We start from the raw sequence: 21,008 nt of genomic DNA on the forward strand, positions 1-21,008 counted from the left end.
TTGCATTGTACCACGTCGTCAGGCAATGTAGCACATGTTCAAGAGGTTGTTTCTCGGATCCATTGACATTATCCCTATCATAGAAGTCATACAGAAACCTTTCTCTACGAACAAAGGTGCGCCTACCCTAAACTTGGCCTTGGTCAGGCAATCACTCATGCTGCAACGCCGGCTCGCCATCAATGTTCTATCAATTCATCAAAGCCCATCAGGCAAAATTCCGCATCAAAACCCCGCTTCATATGCAGTCGGATGGATAGTACCAAGAAAGGTCGGAAGTCGCGCATTAAATAGGTATCGTCTTACTGCATGCTCGACAAATTGTTCCACCCCAAAGGTCCCAAGCCGTCGACTCCCGTTGGAGGTGGCCCGTTCTCACTGTTCTCCCATTCGAAGAAATTTTGCAGATCGTTCAGATCAAACATTGGCTGCTCGATGTTCTCCATACCCGGATAATATACGCTGCCTATCTGATCCGTCTGCGGCGGCGCAATGTCTTGCATCACTTCCGGATCTAAAGCTATAGGCCCCGAAGACGTTGCGATGGAATAAGGGTATGTATTTGTAGTAGCAAATTCGTTCGTCGTTGGCGGTGGGGGGGTCGAAGCATTGAGCATAGGGTTCAAGTGATCGTTGATAGGTCGTTGTACCATTCGTGTGACTGGTAAATGTGATGTTTCGGCAGTCCGCATGGGATCCTGGGTTGGTGGACTGCAGATACTGTGATGCATTAGTATATTTGATCGATTGAGGGCAAAAGTACTAGCCTTGGAGTTGGTCTGGCCTCTGCATGTGGGTCGACAGGGTCCTGTGGTGGTATGTATGGATCTAATGGAGCACCTCTCGCGATACTTTCGCGCACCTTATCGAGCCATCGTTCGGTCGTGACGTACTGTGCAAAAGTTAGATTACAGCCTTGAAGCCAGTCTAGATAGCATACGAGAGGTTCCGCAAGCGGATACATTTGGCTCATAGCCCGGAGAGCGCGGTTGTTGAGTTCCACTAGCTCAAGTGTACGTGTGGTTGTAGTTTCTGCATCGTGCTTCGAACGGTCGAGAATGCGTGCAATGTAGTATAACATTATACGACTGCTATTGTAGACAAAAGATGGCAAAATGGGATCGGCGAGGTATTTGACGCCGTGCTGCAAAATGGTCGAAGTAAGGACCGACACTCTTTGCGCGTTCTCAAAGCACGTTATCTGCAGCTTGGCCATAAACCCGAACTGTTCCGGAGGGAATTCGAAAGGTTCCCGCATCTTAAAGAGGTTCGGCAATGCTATCCGGTGCAGGTCGCACAGCACATGGTGATACATGCAATGGATGATGAAGAGTGCGCCTAGCTGGGAAGACTCTCTACGGATGTAGATATTATCCGAGGAGAACGACATCCATTGTGGGTGACTGTATTTCCACTCTTCAATCTCTCTATTGAGAGCCTCAAACTCCCCATTCGGTACCCAAGGCGGGTGTACTGCATCCAAATGTTTGATGTACCGGAGCACTCGCTTCCATATGTACGCGATCCTTACAAAGTATGCACTCATGCCCATATTTTCCCAAGGTTGACCGGGAATGACTTCTGTTGATGTGGGGTCCAGGACTTCGCCCGGACGTAACGTTTCGGTGACATGTGGAATCTGCAGGAGAAATTGCCTCTCATTGCAAGGTAGCTGAAGCTTGATGTCCCTCTCATTCAGAATAGTTAGTTGGTCAACACCGCTGCCAGCCCAGACATCGACCATATAGCAGGCCCACATCAGCCTTCGTCTCGACTCTCGTAGCGATACATCGTTGGTGACACCCGGTTGTTCTTCTGATTCCACATGAATCTGGAGAGCGTGCGCCATACGTACGATCAAGCCAGTAAGAAGGAATGATCCTGCATAGTTGCCGAGCCGCGCTTCATGGTCATGAAGCAATACAAGTACCTTCAGCTTCACAACGGAAATAGTACTGTATTCGGAGAAGTACATCTCTTCCGCGATCTTTGCCCACTGGCTACCTGCTGCCTGGATCACTTCCCGGGGAAGATGCGAGGTGGATTCGCTGTATTCGAGTACGTAGACTGCATGTGTTGGTTCAATCAATGGCGAGAAGGGTGTACTCCAATTCAATGACTTACACTTTGCCGCGTGTGCGCACATAATGTGCAGAAGCGCACGGTTTGCGCTGTCGATAACGAGGCTTTCATCAAGCATCCTCATAAACGAAGGTTTGTGTCTGTATGGAAGGTCAGTAGGGCATATGAGAGTTCTGGATCAACTCACACAAACGCGAACACACGGATTGGGTGCACCTGCAGAGTTATTTTTTATCATGTGCAAAAGTCATGATCCCGCCGCCTTACATTGTTGAAGTACGCGTCCAGAAGTTGATGTAGCTGAGATCTTGGAGGCAGTTCTCTCGCGAAAAGCCTGCACACAGTCGTCAGTCTTAATCCTATTGCATGTTCGACAATGACTATACCATGATAGCGAGGCAGGGTATTCTCCTTGCGGGCCCAGAGAAGGGGCACTGCTTGCATGTCGAGGCGGTGAAACGCTTGGAGTGTCTGGGTGTTGATGAGACACCGGGGTCACAGCATGTACCCAAGCCGGCTCAGCAGCGTCCGCATCGTAGGCACAGGCAAGAGACTTCTGTCTACATCTTGAACATATTGGTCTTTCTCCTGTGCATTTGATCTTACTCTGGCGACAAGGGATGCAGACTCGGAATGTCCGCTTGCGCTTAATACCTGTGATCGCACGGGGCGTGATGGGGCTCTCCAACGGTTGGTCGCTACCATGTTGCACGCATGTCAACGATAGTTTCTCGCAATTCAAACAGATCTTCGGTCGCTCATCGCATTTGACCTGTTACCAAGATTAGCGAATGCATATTATCGCCACGGTACTACACAAGTAGCTATGGTATAGGTAGCGCTACGATAGCTCGACCGCGGAGCAATTTTGATCGAGTTGTTTCGTGCCCGTGACTTTTTCGCAGCAGAACTGCATTTGCAGGAGACACACGATGCTCGTAGGTGCTTGTTTCACTTACTTTCCGAGCTCTGCAAGTTGCACAAGCTGAGATCGAATTAGCATCACGGCGTCGTCGTGGTTGCCGGGCGAGTTCTTTCGGGTCGTCGGCTTCACATTTGAGCCAAAAAGGGTACCCACCGTTCATCGGCCGTCTCCGCGGCCTTCCAACCTGGGGTACAGTGCCCTCGAGGGGCGCTAAGTCGTCGGACAAATCCATCCGGCGGACCGATGATGGTTTTGATGGCATTGTGCGCAAAGCAAGATGTTGAGAGAATCGTGACTGCCAACCCGTTCGGCTCGTCGCGGGCGGCCTTGGCATACCGTAGCCTTCGCCCCGTCCTGGCCACGCGACCACATCCCATCACTCACCGCCCTCTTTGACCACAATCGATCGGGACATCGCGAACGGGAATATTCGTCGGAATCAAAAGACCGTTCGTTGCATCATTATAGATGAGATCTGTTGAAATATATCGTCGAGCAACTGCGTTTCAAAGCGGATATACCATTATCACCATCGCAATCCGCCAGGACACAATCACTCGAAATCAAAAAGCAGCAAGTGTAGTCATATTGGCATTCTTACCTGCTCTCCTATCGACCACCTTAGCTAACACCGAACCTCTAAGTTTCGCCGATGCAGTCCCGGCATATCCCTGTTCCGCACAAGAGCTCTGGCTTTCAACATCGCGTCTCAGAAGATCCTGCTGCTCTCACTGATCTCCCAGCCGGCCTGAAGTCCCTAGTTACAGTTGGACACCTCTCAAAGTTCATCTAGGACCAAGACCATCTGACCTTCGTTATGCGTAGATGACTCATGCCGGCCTAAACGCGGCGATTTACATGTCCGTCACACGCAGTCAACATGCGTTGAGAATATCCTTGAATGTGTGCAACAGCGCCATCGTCTATCCATCAATCGAAAACAGGTTCGTAAAAGGGCCGCTCTTGGACTGCGCCATGAAGAGCCCTCTTGCTCGTGGGTCGAGCTTTAGCGTCGTACTCTCTTCCGCAAATACGCTGCCTTCGTGCCGTGAAATCCTCGCGAATCCCAAGCCAAACCTCACGATCCGCGCAGTCCAGTTCTTCAGTGTTCGAGTTGACCATTCGGCACTCCGGCTGGTTCTTCTCCACCATGCCCGGCAGTGGCTCCAACCATGGCTTCGGCATTGGCCAGTCCGAGAAGTGCACAAACTTCGCCTCCTCCAGCGCCCTCTTCGGATCCCACTTCTCATTCGGCGTCCCGAGATAATTATCATGCTTTGGATTGTGGAATTCTCCAGAAAGTAGATCATATCGCCGATGCGGGATAACAGTGGATGACTTCCCATACAGCTTATTCAAGATATCCATATCGTAGTCATGGCCCTCGTGGTGGTCCATCGCATACTCCACGCGTCTCCATTCTGCCTCCGAGGGCTCAATGACAATGAGCTGGCTGGATAGGAAGAAATTTTCCGACATCCAGTACGCTCGGGGCATCGCCACGGGAGCCGAAGGCAGGGAGAAGAGCTCGTCCATATGGTCGAGAACGGTGCCATCAGAGTCAATCGATATTACACGCTTGTACTGTGTCTGGTTGAAAGCCAGTAGCTTCGTATAACTGTCCTGCCACGTCGGATCTTTCTCGTTCTCGAACGTTTTGACCTGGATCGGCGCCATGCGGGCCTTGTATACATCGCGCGCTTGTGCTAAGAGCTTTGTCTCGTACTCCGCGTCTGAGTCGACAGCTGGGGGAAGTTGCCATTGCTCTGGGTACATCATCAAAAGTTCTGCCTTCGTGTTGTAACGCCGCAACGCTTCGAAGATCATGAGCGAGTTACAGAGATAACTGGGGTTCGTCACATATTGAATGTAAGCGAAGTTGGACCATTCGGTCGACGACCCGGGGGAGGTAGTATCACCGTCACTTCCTGAGGGTACGGCGACGGTCTCCGTTGTCGCACAGCCGCATATCGCTGGTGTTGATGCGGTCGCATTGTGCGCGTATTCACGAACGCGTTCGTTGAGATCCGGATACCGGAAAATTACCACGCCTAATAGAAGTAACAATATCGTTGCAAAAATCGCTGTTCTCACTCGCCGGAGCAGAAGCCAGTTGGAAAGCTTCACCGGGCTCTTCAACCCTACTTCCACCTCCTCCGTTGCGATGGGAGAGTACTTGCGGCGCCAAAACATAGCGACAGGCCGGGTCGAATAGTTGGTCTATTATTGGTCGACACCTCCCGTGGACAACGAGTCAAAAGGTGTTATCAAATCGTGGCTACAATTTGTCAGTCTCCGGAAAGATGCAGAGGGTCGCCGAGGTGAGCTATACGAGCACTTCAAAAAAGGCCACGGTTTCCAACACTACCATCGCCGTACAGATGTCTCAACGGGCCGCCCATCCAGGTGGCAGCGAGTGTCGTTTCCCACTCGCAGTGTCAGAAGTTTCGCGGCACGGAATGACATTAGTTTGGTGGCGTTCTGCAGCTTACGCAGTATTGCCGCTTCCGAGTCACACGTTGCATCCGTCTAATCTATCTATTCGAGGGACCTGCAGATGTGCCGTAATCTCGTATGCACCACGCTAATAGGGGAGAGCGAGACACCGCGCCGTGTTCATTTCGTTCGAAGCCATCGACGTCTTCTCGAACAAATGGCTCATACCATGTACACTATTCTATGTTGGCCCGTAAAGGCAGTTTACCTTTTGCGACAGAGGAGTAAAGTCTGGTCTGTTAGGTCGCCTGCTATGGTCGACGATCTTATCCGCATCTTTGGATGCCGGGTTTACCACCACTCAAGCTTTTGCTTGGTTGCATTAGCCGGTAAGGTTGCCAGTACGCTATTGGGCATCTCTTATTCAAGCGTCCTGTAGACTATCCATTCTGGGGAAAGTGTTCAGCACATCATCTCGCAGCCGCTGGCGATATTCTATGCCACAGTGTACATTGATTGAGAGGTGGTGGCGACAGATGAAGCGCCATGGAAGGGATACTTGACGTTGTGTAACGCGCCATGGTGGCTGCATGTCTTTCTCGTTCGCTTTTGACGCGCATGAGTTCCGAGACAGGATATGAGAACGTGGAGGTTCCATCTCATCAGAGTTTACTGAAAAATGATAAATCCTTTTCATGAATGGAGACTAAGACTCGCAAGTAGATTCATAACCTAGTACCACGACCCTCTCCATACCTATAGCTTCGACTTCTGCCCCCTACCGCCCGCCCTCCGCACCAGCTCCCAGCAGATCTCCGCGCACGGCCGCATCTCCTCTCCCACCTTCTTCGCCTCCAGACTACTTGCCTGCCTTACCGCATACCGGCTCGCAATCCCCTGGAAAATAATGCTGTCCCTGAACATGGCGAATGCCGTGCCCCACGCCAGGTCCGGCGCAGGATCCCAGCCCGCTACCTCAGCGTACCAGCGCACGACCTGCTCGCGGGAGGGGAGGCCAGGCGTCGTGGCGGTGGGTGCGAAGGAGGGGGAGGCGTTACGGCGCTCGGTACTGAATGCGCTGTATGTCCAGGGAGCGATGAGGTTGGAGAGATCGGAGAGGGGATGCCCTATCGTGGACATTTCCCAACTGTTTCGCTCGCGTTAGCTTCGCATGTTTGCTGGCGCCGAACCGGAAACATGACTTACTCCAGAATCCCAATCACCCTCGGCTCCGTCTTGTGATACACCAAGTTGTCGATCTTGTAATCGCCGTGTATCGGCGTCCCGCGATCGCGCGGCTGGCTGCGCTTGCTGCTGAAGAATTGCACAATTTCCTTCATCCGCGGGACCTCGCCTACCGTGTCCCCCGTCTCCACATCTTTGACTACACTCTGCGCATCCCCTAGTGTACCAAATGTTTTTATCTGCCGGTCATAGAAGCCAGACGGCTTCCCGTACGTTTCCAGTCCGATGGCTTTGGGATCCAGCCGATGCAGCTTGGCCAGCGTCCTTACCGCATCATGCCACATCTCCTCTCTCTGTTCCTTACTCACGCCAGGAAAGTGCGGCTCGGTGATGATTCTGCCGTCAAGGAACTCCATGATGTAGAAGGGGCTGCCGATGACGCTGTCGTCTTCGCAGAGGCCGTAGACCCGCGGCACGGGGACGTCGGTGTTTTGCAGCGCGGCGAGGATGCGGTACTCGCGCTCGACTTTGTGTGCGGTCTTGCTCACAAGCTTGCCCGGAGGCTTCTTCCTGAGGACGAACTTTGAGGAGTTGGCGGAGGTGAGTTGGTACGTGGGGTTTGACTGGCCGAAGCCGAATTGTTTCAGGGAGATGGGAGTTTGGATTGCGGGGACATTGCGCTCGATGTAGCGCTCTACGAGAGGTCAGCAGAGCTGCATTGATGGTCCAGATGTATGGGTGAAAGCAGAAAGGGAAGCGTACCCAGCGACGGAATGTCGATTGGCTGTCGGACGGGACCTGCCATGGTTGTTGTCCTTTCCTTCTATTTCTTCTCTTCAATTCAATATATTCTTCCACAACGATGTCTATTTAGGTCCCGGTAGAGCTTGATAGTACTGTATAACACCTACGAAAGGCAAGTAGAAGCCCAGTCACAACTACCACAAATAAGCAGCTTCTAAACCTTTGCAACCCACTAGCTCGTACAGACAGCGTGCTGGTAAGCGGCTCGCCGCCGACATTTTACGACACGCCCGCGAAAGCTGGACCTTAGGCCGAGGTGTGGAGGCGTAGCTGGGGTGAGCTCTCCGCAGTGCGCTAGGTCGGTCTGGGCTCGGGAGAGGATAACCGTGGGGTAGGCGTCACGTGTGATGATTCAGTAGGCGGCTGGTGCACCGAGGTTGATGAGGCAGTGCTGACTTCGTATGTGTGGTTGAAGCATCTGGGAGGGTTTAACGTGTGGGAATAGAGCAATGCCCTGTGGGTGCACGCATGTACCATGAGAGGTTGTTAACGTGCAAGATACAGAATCGTATGTACAAGTAAGGTAATTCAAACGCTATCTAGCTTTACACAATGCCGATGAACTCCTCAGGTTCCAGATTCCACTTTTTGCAAAGCTCCTTGTACCGCGCGGTGTACTTCTCTGCCCGCTCTCTGAAGCCCTGCGCAGTCTTCATCTGATCTCTACCGACCTGGTGTCTATGTGCCGAATCAGGGCCGTCGGCGACTCTGACAAACCGAGCGTATGTCCAGATCTCGGGCAGAGGTGTATGCTGCGTGAGGCCTTGGCCGCCATAGATCTGCATTGCCTCGTCGATGACCTTGAGCAGCGCATTCGGGACCATGATCTTGCTCTGCGCGATTGCATACCTCCCAGCCTTGTTGCCCTGTAGATCCATAGTATCCGCTGCGTTGAGCACGACCAGCCGCATCGCGTCGATGGTCATGCGCATCTCGGCGATGCGCTCGATGTTGCTGTCGAATTCGCCGATGAACTTGCCGCGGGGCTTCTTGCGCGGCTCGTAGCATCGCACCAGTGCGAGCTCGTAGGCCCGCTCGGCCTGGCCGATCAGCCGCATGCAGTGGTGGATGCGGCCAGGACCGAGACGGCCCTGTGCAATCTCGAAGGCGCGGCCGGGCCCCAGGATGATGTTCTCTCGCGGCACCCGCACGTCCTCGTAGAGGTATTCGCCGTGGCCTTCAGGTGCCCAGTCGTAGCCCATTATGGAGAGATTCCTGACTTGCTTCAGGCCCGGTGTGTTTGCCGGTACCACGAGGGTTGTGTGTCTGTTCCAAGGGTTCTTGTTGTCGGGGTCGGAGCAGCCCATGAGGATGAAGATCTGCATCTCTTCGTTGTATTTGCAGTTGCCGTACAGCTTGCGGCCGTTGATGATGACCTCCTTGTCCGTGATCTCCATCTTGATGCCCACTTGCGTAGCGTCCGACGAGGCGCGGTCGGGTTCGGTCATGCTGTATGCCGACGAGAAGTCGCCGTTCATCAGCGGGTGCAGCCACTTCTTCTTCTGCTCGGGCGTGCAGTACTTGGCGAGCAGCTCGATGTTGCCGGTTTCGGGGGCATGGCAGTTGAGTGTCTGTACGGGCGTCAGCATGCCGTCGCGTTGCAGACGCGATTGTGTCGCTCACCTGAGCACCCCAGTACACTCTGCCCATGATCTCTGCACAGCACGAGTACTCCAAGTTTGTCAACCCAGGGCTCTCTTCGAAGTGATTGGGCAAGAACAAATTGAACAGGCCCTGGGCTTTGGCCTTTTTGCGCAGCTCGGTGACGATGGCAGGCGTCGTCCACCTCGCCTCCTTCAGCTGCGCCTTGTAGATGCGCTCTGCCGGGACAACCTCGTGTTCGATCCAGTCATGGACCTGCTGGATCTTCTCAATGGCAATGGGCCGCAGCTTCGCCTTGACCCACGGCGGGATGCGCGCAAACGCCGGGTTGCCCTCGATCTGGATGTTGGCGGCCATGTCGTTGCTGTGTCTGTGAGTGTTGCTAGAGGTAAGTTCAAATGATCAATACGCAGGCTACAAGAGCGACCATCTTCTGGGGAACCCATAGCTCCGCTATGCCTAATGGGGCGCGCAGGCGTGAATGTTGTCGCGGCCGAGGGTGTTACGGGGATGCTGGAAGACCTTAGGCGTGCGGGCGAGAGCGGGGACGCGCGCTAGCAGCCGGAACTCCATCTCCACCATCGCCATGACCCGGCGTGAACGATGCCTGATTGGACGGCCGTTTGGAGGTAGGACCACGTCTTGGAGTTGGTTACGATGGAGGGCCATGCTTTTCGATACACAAGTGCAGGCTGAATATGGCTTCCGAAGGCTTCGCGAAACCCTGGGTCGAGGCGAGTAGGGCGATGCAACCTGTCGGTCCAGCAGCACTGACGAGCCGCAGTTTGAAGAGGAATTTGGAGAACGCCCATTGCTTCCCTACGACTCTATCGAAGAATGTCTCGAGGGCTTTGGGAAGATTGGTGCCAAGATGGCGTCGCGGTACACGTTCCCAGCGCCCGACCCGGCCGTACAGACCGAGGACAAGACTATCGACGGCGGATTGAAGGTGCGCATATACACGCCAGAAGGCTACTCTGGAAGAAGGCCGGTCGGTGTATACTACCACGGTGGAGGCTGGGCAATGGGTGACATGGACGGAGACGATGCCTTCTGCCGGTCCATTTCCAAGGGCGGCAACGTCGTGCTTGTATCCGTCGAGTATGGCCTTGCGCCTCAGAACAAGCATCCGGGACTGATCAATGACTGTTTCGCGGGGCTGCAGTGGACCTTGAAGAATGCAAAGGTGCTAGGCGGTGTTGAAGGCAAGATCTTTACCGCTGGGGTATCAGCAGGAGGCCAGCTCGCCATTGCGCTCGCTCTGAAGGCGCTTGACGAAGGACTGGGCGACTCGTTGGTTGGCGTCGTGGCTCAGGTGCCGGCAACGATACACCCTGACGGGATACCTGAGGAGCTCAAAGCTAGATACACATCGTATCAAGAGCACGCCAACGATACCATCGACACGGATCGAGCGATGCGCGCGTTTTGGAGTATGTCAATACTCAACCATAGTCAGACGTGCGCTGACATAAACACGCAGATGCTTTCGGCACACCGCCTGCAGACCCGTACGGTTCACCCTTGCTCCATCCGAAGATCAAGGATCTGAAAAAGGTGTACCTGACTGTCGCGGGCCATGACACTCTCCGTGACGATGGTCTGCTGTTCAAGGAGAAGTTGGAGGAGAACAAGTAAGCAGCCTCTTGGTTTCGCCCTAAACACATTGCTCATAACCTACGTTAAGGGTACCGTACAAGCTCGACTTTTATGAAGGATATCCGCACTACCACTGGACGTGGCCATCTTCGAAGCTCGACAAGCCGAGAGAGGAGCATAATGCGAACCTTGCCAAAGGCGTACAATGGGTTGTATCGTAGCTGCTGAGACAAGAATAAGAAGTTGTTGGAGGCATATCCCCTTCTAGGCACGGCAGGTGCGCGCCAGCCTGTGGAGGCAGTGCGCCGGAGCTCTCTCTCTCGCTGTTGCAATAAACTCGTTGACCGCAACGTCCCGTTCTTGTTATTAGAGTCCGTTTCTGGGCCATTATGGTGCTTTTGCATGCATTTCTGGGCCACGGCTAGTTGTCCCTCCAATTGCTCAGTTTGCGCGACTACGACAATGCTAATGAGCAGAGTTCGCACGTTTCAAAACGCAATGTCGACCAGGCTGTAACGGGATATCGTATACGAGCGTCAATTCGCTTATTTGACCACATTCTGAGAAGAAGACGCGCACGGCATCTCTCAGCCCACTGCACCCTCAGCCGCGTCTCCCTAGCAGTAGCGCTCAACGCACCTTCGATCCTTCGAACCCTTTGATGATCGAGCGGTACATTGATTCCAGAATGAACCACTCACACGTATATACAAGTGATCAACATGCCGGCCAACTGCGCGAGGCTGAAGTGGGACTTCTGCCCCATCGATCTTTTCATCACGATGATTTTCGTCGTTACTTATCGACGCACACATTCACAGGTTTGGAACGCAGATTTCTAAGGACTGTTCTCTCGAACAAACGCCTGCTTCAGCGGCCTTGTCTCTTCCCCGTAGGCTCTGGACCAGCAAGCGACCGCTCGCACTACTCTCACTTTCAAGTGTACGACGTTGCTTCAGATGGGCTGGCAATACTTGCAGACGATCATAGCGAAGTGTACAACGGGAAGGCTCTGGAAATTTGGGGATACATCAAAGTAAAGTTTACCTCGAGCTTCGACCATTATGCCTTGGTCCTTCGAGGTCCTGACGTTCATACAGTCTACGCCGCATCCCAGAGCGGAAGCAACAATTGATAATATTGCCGGCAGAATCGTGTAGGCACGTCCCTAGTGAGACCTAGCTGAACAAGATATTGACACATCAAGGATCGCTCGCGAGCCATCGACTATACTTCTCGCTGCCTTACACTTCACTCACAGCTGTTTTATGGATATGGACTCAGTTTTCCGTGCGCTCGGGTCCCATGAACCTGCAGTGGTGGGTGCGCTTACTCTTTGCTGACGTGTGCTAATACCAAGGCAGGCGTGTACCAGCAAAAGTATCGCCAGTAATCATGCCACTCAGTTCGTTTTCTCACTTTCGTATTACACGGTCATCGGAGATGATTGCGAGCCTAAGGAATGGCAGCCCCACGATGAGGATCTTCACGCTGTTACGGAGGTTCGCCTATCTCGATGCAACACCGTTGTGGCATTGACCTTGTTCAACGAGAAAGCCCAGGAACCTGGTATAGGTCAATCTCATTCGACTGGTGGCAAAACAAAGCTCAAGATTCCACCATGGCATATCCTGAACTTACAATGTTTTCCAGATTGGAGAGCAACATTTGACGTGTTCGAGAATGACCACAAAATCATCCACGGAGGAGACGCCTTCTTGACAGCCATACTTACCGAGTTCCAAGACGCTGTGAAGCGCTTCGAAGGGATCCAAGAAGCGATTGCTCGCTTGGTAATACCGTCCCAGGATTTCATATTTAAGGAGTCACTCCGGGATGAGCGATTGTTCGATGATGCATCGTTCGTGTGGACGAAGCAGTACTTCTGGGCTCTTCATGTGCTCCCCAGGATTATTAAGTCTAGCGAAGAGATGGAAGGGGAGATTTATAACATCAGAAACAGTAAGAATGACTGGTCAACCTATATTTCGGAGGCATGGCCAGATCTTCCGGTACTTGAAAAATCACCAGCGAGGCTTCGTTCACCAACTGATGTCCGCTTCCGACGTTTGATGTCAGGATTTAAAGATGTAGAGCAAAAACTAGGGTCGGTCCGGGTGCGCAGCCAGGAACTGTGCCCGCAGATCCAATCCCTACAGTCTACACTGTTCAATGGCACTTCGGTCCTCGAAAGTCGCAAGACGGTCCAACAAGGCGAGAACGTCAAGCTGCTCACCATTGTAAACGTTTTCTTCCTACCCTTGACGTTCATCACCAGCGTCTTTGGAATGACGAACATGCCCGATGACGCTAATTTTGTGAGATTTGGGACTGTACTCGTGGCCGTCTGCCTCCCTCTGTTCGGGTTCATTGGTTTGGCAAGTAGCCAGCACGGGTACAATTACATGAAAACGACATCGAGACGTGTTTGGGAGTGGACGAAGACCAAGGTTACAGTGCAAAAGAAAGAGGAACGCAGCTTAGACCCCTTGCAGCGGCGGAGGAGATATGGTTTTTCGCGGAGAGACACTCCGTCCGACGACCTTGAAGCTCCGATAACAAGCTTCTCAGAAGCGGAAAAGGGCTCTAGTAATAATGGCGGGAATGAAGGTGTACGGTTTCGCACACATCAAATAGATCGTTGAAGAGTTAGGTGAACCAGATACCTACGGTACAATCTGGGGGTAAATGATACAACTATCAATGATGTCAAGATCGGGCGACCAATCCCACCATGCCATCATTACGCTCATCTAAACAACTTTCTTAGAAATTTTGTTGGTGATAAAAGCTTTCAATGAACATGAACAGGTCCTCCACTCTAACCTTTGTTTTCCGCGTTGCGTGATGCTGTTGCTGCATGATTCATGCATGAAGCGCAGCAAGATCACGCCGACTCATGCCGTACCCCGAGTCCCGCGTTCCGCGCCCCCGCGCCTTCCCCGCTCGTCGCAAACGACACAAGAGCAAATCAAGCATCACGCTGCTATATTCTCCCAGACGGGGTAACTTTTCCGTCGCACGTCCCCTGGCAACTGCCCAGGAGTCCACTGGCTGGGCGCCAATACCAATGTACCATAGGCATGGATCCTCCAGATGTCAGGCTGAGCATACCATACCTTGAACGCCACGTCTGAGGATCAGTGACCTTTTATCTGGATTCACACCCGTTACAGTGCTCAGTATATGCACAAATTCAACTAGTCTACTTATCACCATAAATCATCAAGATGAAGGCCGGCCAGTGGGATCCGTAAGCTACGTCCACCCAATCCCCTGCCACCACTGACTTGTGCAATCCTTAGGAAATCGAAAAAGGTTGTCATTAACGACATACCAAAGCCCACGCCTAACGACAACCAATTCCTTGTCAAAATCCAATCCGCCTCGCTATGCCACTCAGACCTGCACATGGATATGCGGCCGGACTACCCCGCGACGCTCGGCCACGAAGGTGTCGGCCACATCGAATCGATCGGCAAGAACGCTGAGGGCAAGGGCTTCAAGGTCGGCGACGCCATCGGCACCAACTACTTCATAGATTGCTGTTTCGAATGCGAGGGCTGCTTGGTGCACAACCTGCGGTGCGAGACGGGCAAGTCGAAACTGCAGGGCTTCGTAGTCGACGGCTTTTTCGCCGAGTATGCGGTCGTGGACTGGCAGAGTGCCGTGCTACTGCCTAAGGAGCTAGACATCTCGAAGGCGGCGCCGCTGTTTTGCGCGGGGATCACGAGCTTTCACTCTGTGGATAGCTGCGAGTTGAAGGAGGGGCAGTGGTTTGCGGTTATTGGGTGTGGCGGGCTGGGACAGTATGCAATTCAGTATGCGAAGGCGGTGAGTTTACCCTTCAGAAGTTATAAGATGTTTGGCTGATGAATGTATAGATGGGCTACAAGGTGATTGGCCTCGACATCAACGACTCGCAGCTGGAGATGGCGAAGAAAGTCGGCGCCGACGCCGTCTTCAACTCTATGACTAACAAGAACTACGTCGAGGAGGTAAAGAAGCTCGCGGATGGGAAAGGGTGCCACGCTGCAGCTGTCTACTCCGCGAGCAACGCTGCGTACGCAGGCGCACCTGAGGTTCTCCGTGTAGGAGGTCTTATCATGGTCATTGGCATTGCGCCTAAGCCGCTGGACTTCATCACTACATTCGACTTGACGACTGGGAGATACCGAATTAAAGCGGACAGCACGAGCATCCCGCAGCGGATGAAGAAGGCTGTTGAGTTCACGGCGAAGCACAAGTGAGTGTCCTTAGAGTCGTTCGACGTACACGATGCTAACAGTCAATAGCATCCAACCCGACGTTGAATTCAATAAGATCGAGGATCTGCCGCGGATGGTAGAAGACATGGAGAAGGGCAAGGCGGACAAGCGGCAGGTTGTGATCTTCTGATCGCAACGTTTGATTATATCTTTCCGTCGTGAGATGACGTAGCGTATTGCGTGTCTCCTCAGACAATACATCACTACCAAATAAAGAGACTAAAGGCGACTTCGAGCGCCTTCATGATGTCCGCGGAGGGCGCAGTGTGTGACCAGGCTAACGCTGAACTATATTCCGGAGATCGACGGTGACCCTTATTCCCCCGCACATCACAACCTTAATCCCCGGAAGTACAGACCCAGTAGCTGGGTGCTCACATTCATCCGATTGAGTGGAATTCGTATGCAAAGGCCGTGTCAAGGCGCTTGTCGATGCATTGGCATCAGGAGGATCGCGCATGCGCAGAACAGCTGCCTTTATAGACACTTGAATAGCAAACCTTCACCACTCAGCATACACGAAAGGCATCATCTCAACTTCCCATATATTCTACAGACAATACTGCCCTGCCCAAGTTGACTCAAAATGGTGCACGAAAAAGTCAACCATACCTTCAGCAACGACCGCTTCAACTGGGACGCCGGCGAGAACTACCAGCCCTGTATCAAACTATCCTTCTTCTTCAAGAAGCTTCCCAACGTCGACGATGACCACTTTCAGATGCACTACAACCACGTGCACGCAGATCTCACCGTGGCAGCCAAGCTGTTCAATGTGGTCAAGATTCAGCGATATGTACAGACATATCAAACGCCAGAGATAAAGGCAAGGATACGGAAGGCGGGAATGGAGCTGTTGGATTATGACGCTTGCTCGCAGATTTGGGTCAGGGAGTGGTGAGTCTGACATATAGCAGCAGGCCAGAAGTCTGAGCCGGGTTTGTTTTGCCATGGTGGGCAAGATTCAAGCCCGCTGATTGCACTTAGGCTCTGTCATTGTATGGGGCTGGCGATAATTTATTGACACTATCATAGGGAAGATTGGGAGAGATTCTCGACCAGCCCGGAGTATGCAGCTGGTGAGTGAACTCTCGACTGCCCATGACCAGTACAGATCTCAGCTAACAGCGACAGCGCTGCTACCTGATGCGGATCACTTCATGGACTACAAGAACAGCGGCATCAAGGTTTTTGCCGGGTGAGTCGACCCGCATCTTATTTCTGGATATCGGAAAACACTGATGAAGCGAACAGCCAAGATAATTTGATATTTGGAAAAGCGATTCCCGGCTGCGATGAAACAGATGGCGTAACCCGTGCCGAGGATGTATTTCCTGTGGTGGGAAGGCGACAAGATTCTCCTCAGCTCAAGGACTGAAATTTTCAAGTGAGAGAAATCGCGAAAGCTGCTTTCCAATACCATGATTTGCAGTATATCTAGAAGTGAATAGTCTACCTTCAATCGGCCCTTCACCGCTGAACCCATAGTCCCTAATTGTCATATAAGGAACATGAAACTGTACCTATGTCCACATTCCGGACTTAAATCCAAGTTTTCAATAATGACCGCGGAATCGAAACCATGCGCATACTGCAGGATAACAATACCCAGCAGCATAGCAAGACCTAATATGCCAAGAGCTGATGATTTCAACGATGATCACCCCACGTTCCAGCCCTTGACCCCGTGAATCTCGCACAGGTGCCATGTGCTGGCTAGCTGGTTCCCGCCTAGCCTGCCTTGAAGCCTGGAGAAGGTCTCCCAGAATGCGGGGATTGTGCACGCTAGCCATCAGCATTACAACAGGAAAGATCTGCACTATAATAGGAGAGCGACCCATGTACATGTCCACAGGTAGAGTCTGTACTATTGCTGTCGCAGTCACTCTCTCATCCAATCATCACCATGGCAGCTGAAGAACTCGAAAATAGCCACGTCCGCGCCTCCTCCCTCGAGAAACAAGATGTCGAGAGAATCGACGTCGTTGCTTCGCCTCCACCCACAGTCTTGCAGAACGGCGACGGCGAAAGCGTGACCATCACCTGGAAGACATGGTTCGTCATCTTCATACTGTCGTCTACGTTCGGCCTCAGCTTCTGGCCCGTCCCGACCACTGCGGCACTACAGTCCAAGCTCGCAATTCAGTTCGGTGAACCCCTGTCTTCGGCGTGGTATGTTCCTGCATACACAACTGCAAATGCTATTGGATTCCTGATTGCCGGTGCGAACTCGGATTTATTCGGCAGACGACTGTTTTTACTATTCGGCAACGCGTGTTGTTGTGTTGGCTTCATTGTCACAGCGGCTGCGGGAGGTGCATCCCAGTTCACAGCAGGTCTGGCGATTACAGGATTTGGAGGTGGCTTCTGCCAAATGGCAATGTGAGTAAATCTCCGGGTACAAAGTGGATATGTCTTTCGTGCAAAGGAAAAGACTTCCCGCTTGGCTGAGACGCGTACCATCCTCTCTTAACTCACACTGACTTTGTATCCGTACCTTAGGTGCTCGATACCGGAGTTGTTGCCCAACAAGTTTCGCCATATTGGTATTTGTAAGGTCTTCCGTCCTGTTTCTAGTGACAGTCGCTAATCTAAGATGGAACCATAGGTCTGAGTGATGGCTTTGTCTTTCTCATCGTCATCATCGGTCCCATTGTCGGCCGCTATGCCATCGACTCTGGTGGCTGGAAGTACATCTATTGGGGCGGTCTAGTTGCGCAATTCATCTCTCTTACCGCCTTATTTTTCTACTACAAACCGCCGAAGCACCCCAAGGGCATTCCCTGGCATGAAGCTGTCAAGGGACTCGATTATGTCGGCAGTGCGCTCATCATACCAGGAGTCATACTAGCCTTGGTCGGTATCATTAGCACAACCTATAAACCCAGCTCCGACCCTACGGTCATCGCACCAATGGTTGTGGGTTTCGTCATGATCGCGCTTTTCGGCTGGTGGGAGACCGTTTCATCAGTCCCTCATAAGCTGTGCCCTCCGCATCTGTTCGCCAGTCACAAGGGAAGAGAGTTCACGGCTCCGTTCATCGTAGCATTCATCGTCACCATGTTCTACTACAGCGTTAACATCATCTGGTAAGCTAGCTTCTGCATTCGTGTCAGATTTGTCTTACCTATAGACATTTCCTCGCTCGAAACATGGCTAACAATCAATCAGGCCGACCATGGTCAATGTATTTTATCTCACTCCCGAGACATCCCGGACGACCGAGCTGTTGCTCACTCTGCCTCCCAATGTTGGTCTAGTCTTCGGAGCTTGTCTCTTGATCGCATTCGGTGGTGTCATCAAGCACTGGAAGAAGACACTGATCGTCACCTGGACGGGAATGACTCTTTTCGGCGCTCTGATGGGGCTTTGCACACCCTTCAACAAAGGCCTGATGATTGCATTCTGCTGCATTAATGCCAGTAAGTGCCTAGATCTGCCTTGTTCGAGAACAGGATTTAACAGGAACAGCGTTTTTTGGCTGGGCACAATACGAATCCGTCGCATTCACCCAACTAGGCGTTCCCCAAGAAGACCTCGGTTTCTCCGGCGGTCTCGCAGGCATGGCCCGCTACGCAGGAGGCTCATTGGCAGTCGCAATTTACACCACCATCCTCACCAACACGCAATCGACACGCGCAGCAGCCACTCTTCCAGCAGCGGCCATCTCCGCGGGCATGACTGCCGAGAATGCGCAGAAGTTGCTCGCTGCGTTCCCGCTCGGAGCCACAGCAATAGCAGCCGTACCAGGCACAAATCCAGACGCACTTGCAGCGGCAGGTCTAGCGTTCCAGTGGAGTTATGCGCATGGCTTGAAGATTGTTGCGCTGAGCAGCTTAAGCTTTGGTATCTTGGGACTGCTTTGTTGTTTCTACTGCGAGGACTTGGGACCGAAGATGACGAACAAGACTGAGGTGTTCTTGGAGAACGATGTTAATGCCGAGAAGAACGTGTACCATTAGCGGTAGAACGGCTTTCAGATATATGTACGTAATGCCTTCGCTTGAAAAAAAGAGCAGCTTGATTCACCTTCAAGGTTCCACTTGATTCGTGTTGTTCCGTTTGTATACCGTCCCTAACCGTAAGAGACATGGAACATGTCCATTTTCTAACGCACACATTGCGTATCATTAACCCAAGCAAATCCCAGTATCTCACCATCACTTCTTTTTACACACAGTCATCGTCTTCGAGTCATATCCCGCTCCTCCAAACCCTATTGATCATGCATTTAAACTTTCTTGAGTGCACCTACCTTCACTTAACACGACTCAGGCAAAGTGCGGGGTGAGCGTCGCACGACTCACACTACAAGTGGAGACCCCAGAGTCCGCCACCCCAACCCCACCGGAAGTTCAACAACCACCTCGGGTACCATTTTCCGGCCATTATGTTCGCGCGCAAAGTCGAGTCATCGCTCACTGGCTGCCCTCATGACCCTTGAAGGCGCATGAAGGTGGGCTACGCTAGTGAAATCCTTGTAGTGCAGATCTATCCACAGGGTCGTGTGGCGGCCCTGGCGGGGGTATGGAGAAGGTTATGCAGCTGCAGCCGCTCCCGCGGGGTAATGAGCTGGGGAGGGATTGAGTTAACGGGGACAAGGGGTGGTGGGTAAACACGGTGTTGTGCGACAACATTAGGGTTGCGTTCAAGACGGCCGCAATTGTCAGCCTCTTTGGACCATTCACACAGCCTAACGATGTCGAAATCTGCCCTTGTCTTCGGCGCCTCGGGCGTCACTGGCTGGTCTTTCGTCAACGAGATCCTGAACGATTACCCTGAGAAGAACGTGTGGAAACGCGTCCATGCACTCACAAACCGTCCTCTTTCTCAGGAGCAATCGCAATGGCCCAACGACCCACGATTGAAAATTGTTTCTGGGATCGACCTCCTAGACGGCAGCCAGGAAGACCTTGAAAGCAACCTCAAAGCCAAAATCACAGACATCTCCGAAGTCACGCACGTCTACTATCTCGCCTACAAAGCCGGCACAGACATGCAAAAAGAGCTCGAAGAAGCAATCGCCATGTTCAAGCGCAGCACACTCGCCATGGACCATTTGAGCCCCAGTCTAGAGTTCCTGGTCTTGCAGACCGGAGCGAAGATGTGTGAGTACTTCCTGTGACGCAAACTTTACAGTGTATAGTGGTATCTGACCATAGGATAGATGGCTGCCACCTCCTCGAAAATCACCCCACGGACTACCTCCACGTCCCGCACAAAGAGTCTCAGCCCCGCCTCAAGCAACCCTATCACGACATGCTCTTCTACCATCCGCAGCTCGACTGGCTCGCCGAGTACGCAAAGGACAAGAGCTGGAAGTGGATCGACACGCGGCCCGACATCATCATCGGGTTTGTCCCGAACCAGAATTTTTACTCGCTGGGTGTGTACGCCTTTTCCCACTTATCCCAGCGTGAGATGCTTATGTAGGGAACAGGCACTGTAATGGCAATCTACCTCAGCCTCTGGCGCGAAGTGCACGGGGACAAAGCCGAGGCGCCGTTCCCTGGCACCGAGGCCTCGTGGAAGGCACTCAGCAATGATAGCTCCTCCGACATGATCGCACGACAAACACTGTACCTCTCTCTGAACCCCGGAAAGATAGAAAACGGCACCGGGTACAACGTCGCCGACGAGCGGACGCCGTCCTCCTGGTCCAAGAAGTGGCCCGCGCTGTGCTCCTACTTTGGCCTCAAAGGCACCGGCCCGTCCTCCAATCCACCCGAGATGCGCAAGTTCATCAAGGACAACATTGGGGCGTGGAAGAAGTTGGAGCAGGAGAAGGGACTGCAGAGTGGGCACGCAGATAGCGAGAAGACATATCCGGGCTTCGAGTACTTTTTGATGACGCAGTTTGATTTTGATCGGCAGTATGATATGGAGAAGATGTATGGGACGGGGTTTAGCGAGGAGAGGGATACTTTGCATGCGTGGGGGTTGGTGTTTGATAGGATGAGGAAGGCGAAAATCATTCCGTAGAGGTCATCAAGAATCAAGCTTGTGGAGACAAAGCGGTAGATCACGGCAGCGGGAACTTCATTGTGTGTAAATTCACGATACGCTGTCTCAGAACAATTGAGTAAGACTAAAACGCTCAGCAAAGA

General features: G+C 52.6%; 11 protein-coding genes across 11 annotated transcripts; 7 read left to right on the top strand and 4 right to left on the bottom strand.

Moving 5' to 3' along the window:
* Nucleotides 1–45: 45 nt before the first annotated feature.
* Nucleotides 46–3,207, bottom strand: CC84DRAFT_1126085 (uncharacterized protein). Its single transcript, XM_018175736.1, has 8 exons — nt 3,042–3,207; nt 2,469–2,854; nt 2,350–2,416; nt 2,270–2,298; nt 2,125–2,222; nt 941–2,067; nt 768–892; nt 46–720 (listed from the first exon to the last, which is right to left on the bottom strand). The coding sequence occupies exons 1-8, from the start codon at nt 3,165–3,167 to the stop codon at nt 303–305; spliced, it is 2,376 nt and encodes a 791-aa protein (XP_018032416.1). The 5' UTR covers nt 3,168–3,207; the 3' UTR covers nt 46–302.
* A 185-nt stretch (nt 3,208–3,392) lies between these two features.
* CC84DRAFT_981934 (uncharacterized protein) lies at nt 3,393–3,840 on the top strand. The gene has a single exon (XM_018188044.1). It carries the CDS (start codon nt 3,476–3,478, stop codon nt 3,740–3,742), a length of 267 nt encoding a protein of 88 aa, XP_018032417.1. The 5' UTR covers nt 3,393–3,475; the 3' UTR covers nt 3,743–3,840.
* A 205-nt stretch (nt 3,841–4,045) lies between these two features.
* On the bottom strand, nt 4,046–4,894 carry CC84DRAFT_1051258 (nucleotide-diphospho-sugar transferase; the record flags this gene model as incomplete). Its single annotated transcript, XM_018173482.1, has 1 exon — nt 4,046–4,894. A coding segment is annotated over one exon (849 nt), but the record flags the coding sequence as incomplete, so codon positions are not given.
* A 1,305-nt stretch (nt 4,895–6,199) lies between these two features.
* CC84DRAFT_1152223 (kinase-like protein) lies at nt 6,200–7,746 on the bottom strand (the record flags this gene model as incomplete). Its single annotated transcript, XM_018176793.1, has 3 exons — nt 7,391–7,746; nt 6,650–7,322; nt 6,200–6,590 (listed from the first exon to the last, which is right to left on the bottom strand). Exons 1-3 carry the CDS (start codon nt 7,431–7,433, stop codon nt 6,200–6,202), a joined length of 1,107 nt encoding a protein of 368 aa, XP_018032419.1. The 5' UTR covers nt 7,434–7,746.
* A 177-nt stretch (nt 7,747–7,923) lies between these two features.
* On the bottom strand, nt 7,924–9,534 carry CC84DRAFT_1198340 (acyl-CoA dehydrogenase family member 11). The gene is made up of 2 exons (XM_018181558.1): nt 9,056–9,534; nt 7,924–9,003 (listed from the first exon to the last, which is right to left on the bottom strand). The coding sequence occupies exons 1-2, from the start codon at nt 9,389–9,391 to the stop codon at nt 7,978–7,980; spliced, it is 1,362 nt and encodes a 453-aa protein (XP_018032420.1). The 5' UTR covers nt 9,392–9,534; the 3' UTR covers nt 7,924–7,977.
* Nucleotides 9,535–9,732: 198 nt separating this feature from the next.
* Nucleotides 9,733–10,942, top strand: CC84DRAFT_1208178 (alpha/beta-hydrolase; the record flags this gene model as incomplete). Its single annotated transcript, XM_018182149.1, has 4 exons — nt 9,733–9,789; nt 9,819–10,467; nt 10,518–10,668; nt 10,722–10,942. 4 exons carry the CDS (start codon nt 9,733–9,735, stop codon nt 10,852–10,854), a joined length of 990 nt encoding a protein of 329 aa, XP_018032421.1. The 3' UTR covers nt 10,855–10,942.
* Nucleotides 10,943–11,321: 379 nt separating this feature from the next.
* CC84DRAFT_1098531 (uncharacterized protein) lies at nt 11,322–13,278 on the top strand (the record flags this gene model as incomplete). Its single annotated transcript, XM_018174775.1, has 4 exons — nt 11,322–11,674; nt 11,751–11,789; nt 11,841–11,952; nt 11,998–13,278. 4 exons carry the CDS (start codon nt 11,322–11,324, stop codon nt 13,276–13,278), a joined length of 1,785 nt encoding a protein of 594 aa, XP_018032422.1.
* Nucleotides 13,279–13,587: 309 nt separating this feature from the next.
* Nucleotides 13,588–15,095, top strand: CC84DRAFT_1126097 (alcohol dehydrogenase). The gene is made up of 4 exons (XM_018175737.1): nt 13,588–13,886; nt 13,939–14,467; nt 14,518–14,879; nt 14,929–15,095. The coding sequence occupies exons 1-4, from the start codon at nt 13,864–13,866 to the stop codon at nt 15,029–15,031; spliced, it is 1,017 nt and encodes a 338-aa protein (XP_018032423.1). The 5' UTR covers nt 13,588–13,863; the 3' UTR covers nt 15,032–15,095.
* Nucleotides 15,096–15,487: 392 nt separating this feature from the next.
* On the top strand, nt 15,488–16,103 carry CC84DRAFT_1098455 (uncharacterized protein; the record flags this gene model as incomplete). The annotated part of the gene is made up of 3 exons (XM_018174770.1): nt 15,488–15,798; nt 15,937–15,980; nt 16,036–16,103. The coding sequence occupies 3 exons, from the start codon at nt 15,488–15,490 to the stop codon at nt 16,101–16,103; spliced, it is 423 nt and encodes a 140-aa protein (XP_018032424.1).
* A 704-nt stretch (nt 16,104–16,807) lies between these two features.
* On the top strand, nt 16,808–18,863 carry CC84DRAFT_1099031 (MFS general substrate transporter; the record flags this gene model as incomplete). The annotated part of the gene is made up of 5 exons (XM_018174798.1): nt 16,808–17,283; nt 17,404–17,453; nt 17,510–17,990; nt 18,073–18,323; nt 18,373–18,863. The coding sequence occupies 5 exons, from the start codon at nt 16,808–16,810 to the stop codon at nt 18,861–18,863; spliced, it is 1,749 nt and encodes a 582-aa protein (XP_018032425.1).
* Nucleotides 18,864–19,600: 737 nt separating this feature from the next.
* CC84DRAFT_1098430 (uncharacterized protein) lies at nt 19,601–20,883 on the top strand (the record flags this gene model as incomplete). Its single annotated transcript, XM_018174768.1, has 3 exons — nt 19,601–20,009; nt 20,069–20,289; nt 20,335–20,883. 3 exons carry the CDS (start codon nt 19,601–19,603, stop codon nt 20,881–20,883), a joined length of 1,179 nt encoding a protein of 392 aa, XP_018032426.1.
* Nucleotides 20,884–21,008: the final 125 nt, after the last annotated feature.

Source organism: Paraphaeosphaeria sporulosa (assembly GCF_001642045.1).
Source record: "Paraphaeosphaeria sporulosa strain AP3s5-JAC2a unplaced genomic scaffold CC84scaffold_9, whole genome shotgun sequence".
NCBI classification, from domain to species: Eukaryota; Fungi; Ascomycota; class Dothideomycetes; order Pleosporales; family Didymosphaeriaceae; genus Paraphaeosphaeria; species Paraphaeosphaeria sporulosa.